The sequence below is a fragment of the Ochlerotatus camptorhynchus genome, unplaced genomic scaffold (assembly GCF_037179485.1).
Source record: "Ochlerotatus camptorhynchus isolate MF236.1 unplaced genomic scaffold, CSIRO-AGI_Acam_v1.1 ptg000577l, whole genome shotgun sequence".
In the NCBI taxonomy this organism is placed as follows: Eukaryota; Metazoa; Arthropoda; class Insecta; order Diptera; family Culicidae; genus Ochlerotatus; species Ochlerotatus camptorhynchus.
In genome coordinates, this window is record NW_027041058.1 from 1498679 (window position 1) to 1504678 (window position 6000).

The 6000-nt window shown below is 37.7% G+C and overlaps 1 protein-coding gene across 1 annotated transcript in view; it reads left to right on the forward strand.

The window, feature by feature from the left end:
• Positions 1-4835, forward strand: part of pnut (septin 7-like protein pnut) — a 215218-nt gene extending 210383 nt beyond the window's left edge. The window contains exon 12 of the mRNA XM_065236906.1: positions 4453-4835. Coding sequence (XP_065092978.1) covers positions 4453-4501 — 49 coding nt within the window. The 3' untranslated portion in view covers positions 4502-4835. The remainder of the gene's footprint in view (positions 1-4452) is intronic.
• Positions 4836-6000: the final 1165 nt, after the last annotated feature.

The window sequence follows — 6000 nt, forward strand, 5'->3', positions numbered from 1 at the left end:
TCAATTGTCTTGTCAACTCTGATGACAAGTGCATGGAGATTTTGTGAATATAGGAAATACAATCCGGAAGAGAAATCAAAGAAAATTTGTATGATGTAACTTAAGGAGTATGCGAATCGTGAGAATAATTTCAATTGAATTCTGTCCAATGTTTCTATGGAGATTCATTTTAATTAAATTATGCGCAATTTCAAGGCCATTTTGGCAAAGTACTTGAGTACTTAGGAAATACTGAAGAGGATTTCAAAACAATTCAGACCATACCTACAAAGCAGTTCAAAGGGAACTATCGGATAAGTTTGAGAAGAGTGTGATGGTCATTCTGAAGAGTGCACCAAGGAAATTATTAAGAATATTTTTAGAATTTCATAGGGAAAAATTGGCACAAAATTATGCCAATTTTTGGGAATTATTACCAGTTGGATAGATGGATAAGAGATTACAAGAGGTAATGCTACGAACTCTTAGAATGTTACTGGAAAAGTTTGGATATTATCAAAATTATTTTAGGGAATCCAGAAAATAAGTAAGATGAAATTCTAGGATCATTCCAATGGAACTCGAAAAAAGGGCGAAGATATCCTGTGAAGAGTTCCAAGAAAATTCAGACTAACAAAAATTTTCATGATCTGGGATCCAGAAAAAAATAAAAATTCCGGATTTTATATTCATTTCAAGATCCTGAAACTTCAAAAATGACGCTATCAGACTTTCATTTTAGTAATATAATAAAATTATTCTTTGGCATAAAATTATTGCTAATGGTCATGCGAATAGTGGAGTTACCCGTAGTTTAGGTAAACTTTGCGTGAGTACCACGATGTTAGGCATTGATTCCGACTTCAGCCAGGTGAATTTTGCTTCAAAATAAAATTGCCTATTGGTTTATTGGGTGTTGTGTGTTCTATGATGTTAAGAGTTAAATTGTAAAACTGATCAACCTTAGGGTAATATTAGAATTAATAAATAAAATAATAAAATCTTTATATTCTGGTACTGCATCAAATAGTAAGGACTACATCGACTATTAGTTAAAACTTTGTTTAATTCTTTACTTTTCATTCTTTTTAAAAAAGTTACAGCTTGAGCTTGAGCTTGAGCTTGATTGACCGCCCACGGTTGCTACTCTGTTAATGCCAGATCAGCTGTAATTACACAGAGAACCAATAGACGATGCTTGGGACTAGCAATCATCCTCAATGTGTAAAAACTGGTGATCTTAAATTAGGCAATACCAGCGCCATCCGCGCCCGAACACAGGTCAAGAAAGAAATGGGAAGGATTGTGTTGACATGACACTCGCTTTGATGGAAGCCGAGAACACCTCTGCACTTCCACGAGGAATCACTGGGATGTTGGATAAGAGGGTTGGGTTTGCAGCAGGGTTCGTTTTGGTAAACGATAAGCTGAATTGATGTCCTAACGATCATATAACGCGAAGGAGCTTGGGACTAAACCCACGGTCTTCTGCTCAGTAAGCAAAAACGTTTGCCACTAGGCAGACGAGCACCTTTTTAATCACCGAGTTGCTGTTATTACCATGTAGTCATATTAACAAATAAAACGATTGACGAATCTTGAATGTGGATGGGCCTGAGATTAGACTCATGATGTTCTGCTCAGTAAGCAAAAACGGTTGCTCTAAGGCCACCGAGCCCCTCATATCACATAATACCGTTGCTCAAATGTGTGTATCCATTCAAACCCGGAACCAACGACAACAACGAGTTTCGCAAAATACACGATACACAAGCGATTTTACCATAAATCTCTTTGATATGTAAGGACCTGGGACAGCGTTTTTCTGCTCAGTAAGCAGGCCACTGTAACCGACGATCTTTCAAATCCCAAAACTAAAAACTACGAAAAAGTACTTAGGCCTTCATTAAGTTCCACTTTCACGCGACGTTCAATGACAGGGTCCTATCCAGGATTACACCTGAAATGACTAACGAATGGAAGACTTTGACTACCCAGTCATGCAATAGTCTCATTCCGTGCCTTATGGCAACTTGATCATTCTATTGCGCTCATCTTTTGGCACCACCCAGGGGAGACTTGGTCCTGTACCCAATGCTTAACTTATCTCCATTCCACTCAGCTACTCGCAATTTCTTGTGATATAGTGGGCGGAATATTATTATATGAGACAATTCAATGCAGACGTCTTTCCAAATTTGGCAGATCGACAGGTAATCGGTGAGTTACCACGATAGTTGCTATTCAACAACTCGACAACGTCCCATCGTCAACGCCTGCTATGAGAATTTCCCATTGCAGACGCCAACGAAAGACGTCATCGAGCTATCGATCAACTACCCTGGTTATCGCCTGGTATCTTATAGCACGATGCTAGGAGGCGAACCGGAAGAATCGATGAGCTACCTCTCCCCCCTCATTCTTTTTAAAAAAGTTACAGTTTAAAAAACACTTCTAAAAATATTATCTGCAGTATTTTACTCACATTTAATTCAATTTTTGAGCTGCTGCGTAATGGATATTTAAACTTTTTGGGCACACTGCGTCAATACTTTTCAACTCTTGGATGATTCAGCAATGCTAACAAGTTATTTGCTTTATATAATTTATTCAAACATGTAATTCATAACCATTCTAGTACTTTAAATAAATTCCAGATAATAATGCTGACCGATTTTCACGAGAGATTGACAGATCACTTTAATTTCAATAGTATTATGTTAAAAACAGGATATTTTAGAGCATTCCAGATTTTTCTAGATTTTATATTTTAACTGGTCCAGGTTTTTCTGAAAATGACCTGGCAACGCTGCCTGCAAGCAGCGAGCTTCAGCCCAAATGAGCATTAGAGTGATGCAAAATTTAAAATTTTCGCTCCACAGTACTTAAACGATTCCAAATCGAATTCTGACTAACCTCTCAAAATTTGAACCCATTTAGTGAGAAACTGAGATGGCACAAACCATTTGAAGTTTGTATGGGAATTACTATGGTAAAACCAAGATTTTTGTTCATCTCTATCTAATAATTCACCATATCAATCTGCTTCAAAAGTTTTCAACTGTACTTGTAGGAAATTTTCCCAGCTACAACTTTGCTGAAGATCACTTTTTGATTAAATGCAAGGATCAAAAGTTATCAATGGTTCAATGCGCTGATGTCTTATGATCATGCTCAATCAACTGCTCAGCAGGCAACATTGGTGTTTCTGGGACATTGAATAGGACACAAAAATCATGGCTACTATGTCACACTGCAAAATACAGTGTTGCCTACAGAGCAGCTGCTTGATCATGTCATAAGTTTACCAATCTCTTAAATAATTAATAACTTTTTCAAGTCTCATTTAAAATAGAAACGATCTTCAGCAAAGTAGTAGCTGAGAAAATTTTCTATAAGAATGGCTATCGAACTGTTTCGCAGCTCAATATGGAAAAAGACTAGAAGGCAATGAACAAAAAGTTTAGATTTCCCATAGTAATTTACATGTAAACTTCAAATGGCTTGTGCGAAGTCTGTTTCCAACCAAATGAGTTGTAACTTTGGGAGGCTAATCAGGACCCGATTTGAAACCATTTAAGCACTGTGGAGCGAAAAATTCAAATTTTGCATCAGTCTAATGAGCATCCATAGAAGTAGGAAGAAGCTGCACCGCTATTGATCGGAATCAGTGACTCGTTGTGAGTCGCTGTGAGGTCATCTATGCCAAGCACGTCAGACTAAAGAGTATAAACAGAGAGAGCCCACTCAAATTCCTATTCCTACACAAAAAACAAGCTCCTGCTGCAGTTAAAAAATAATATTTTTCATATAAGACTACGTAGTCCTACGTCACCATTGCGTACAACCCCATAGGGCTGTCCCTTTGCTGTTTTATTTTTTTAAATTTTGGCGCTTTAAAATCATAAAAGGACTCGTGAATAACAAAGTTATTCAAATTTATACTAAGTATCCAGAAACTAAGGAATTATTGCAATCATTTCAACACTTTCGTTTTGTGCTGAATATTTAAAAACCGGGATTTTTTTTGGATTTGAACCTGGCATTTCAAAATGAAAATTCACTGGCCATCCCATTCTTCAATTCGAGGGTACAAGAAGACTAATTCAGTCTAATCCAACTAAAACAATCACCTTAGGAAACATTTAAACTGACTCATGCTTCCCTTCAAATTGGGCAAGCTACCATTCTAGTTCCTCTTATTAAATTTAACAATCATTCGATAGTCTAGTAATATCACATAGCTTCTGCATGACTTTTCCCCCCCGATATTATCCTCATTTGGCCCCGCCCTAATCAGCCGAACCGCCTACTGCATCTTAGTACTGTCACCAACTTCTCTCCTCTATTATCCACTAGCAGCAACAGCTATACAGTAGATTTATCTCTTTCTCTCACTCTTTCCTATGTAATGATAACCGAACATCAGTTTAATTTCTATTTTCTTTATAATTTATCCCACCCACTTTTCAGAACCGTGGACGGTAAAGACAAAGGTAAGAAGAAGAAGGGTCTGTTTTAAGGGCTGACAAACCAAATTGTGTCTCCGTCGTGGTCCACCCTTCGATCTGCTTCCCCAGAAATTTCCGTTCACAACACACGTTCGAAATTTTGAAACAATGAAAGAAAGAACGAACCAAGTGGCGCAGCCCCAGCCCCCCTTCATCTTCCGTGTGTTGCGCAGATCCGCAACCAACACACGCACACTCACATATGTTACACTTACAACCAACCGACAGAGACCACGCACTGACGACCCTCTTCTGCTACCACCGCCCTACTGCTCCTATCACTCTACCAGTACTACTATTCTAGAATCTACTACCCAAAAAAAAAACAAGTTACTGCTATCAATTGCTAGTAATTACCAACATCGACCGCAACAACTCGCTTCGGTTTTTATACGAGTATATAAAACAAAAAAACGAAAGGTCCGGAATACCGTCGTGTGCGCGCGCGTGTTAAATAGTTTACTGTAAGCGAGACCGGCAAGATACACGCACTAACGCAAACAAAAACAACAATACTACTAACCACGACACCACGGTTTATATACACTACATATAGAATCCGTTTCGTGTGCGATTTCGACGATTGAATCAGTGTAATTCTAGCTAAACAAATGTAAATGACAAAACGCAAGGAAGATGTAGATTATGTAATTCTAGTACGCATTGAACTAATAAAACAAAAGTAAAATTTAGTACTTGGATCGAAGCAAGAGCGCATATTGAGAACCGCATATACATACATAAATACACTGCATATTTTGTCCCGGTTTCTTCGGTTTAACATAATTCTTGTGTAAGAAAAAAAAATGTGAGAATTTATGATATTCAATCGGCTTAGTTAAGGAGAAGAGAAAGGTTTTATTTACTCTGTGGCAGGACAATGCGCTCGGAAAATTCTCGGTTTTGTGGTGAAGAGCGCATTCACACACGCACATACTCACACGTGGACACCAATACATTCGCAAGCAGGCAGAACACACACACACACATACATACACCAACGAGCAGTGAGTTAGGTGCGGTGTGCTAGGACCGAAACAAAAAGTTGAAATCATTGTGTAATCGTCTTACGGATATGCCATATATATTTAGAGTATGTATATTTATTAAATTATTTTATTTTTTAAAAAGTTTATTTTTATAAAATAAAGTTTTTTGAAACTTTTATACACACCTGCAGCGAGGAAATACATAAACACACATACACGCAAACGCAATGTGAGATACCTACATATATTTGCTTGATCAAAAACAAAGTATAAAACAGCGGGTAGATAACAGGAATCATAACGTAACAGCAGCTAACGGTAGTTGTTTTGCGAGCTTTTGACATACAGCATTATTACTAGAGTATTGGTTTGGTGGGGAAATTTCGTGCACCGTTGAATGAGAGAACGCGCAGACACAAATGCAATATATAAATAATAGAGAGAGTCAGAGACAGCGGAATGAATAAGACACACATACATACTTACACTGAAAACAGGTTCAGAAATGCAATTTTATCATC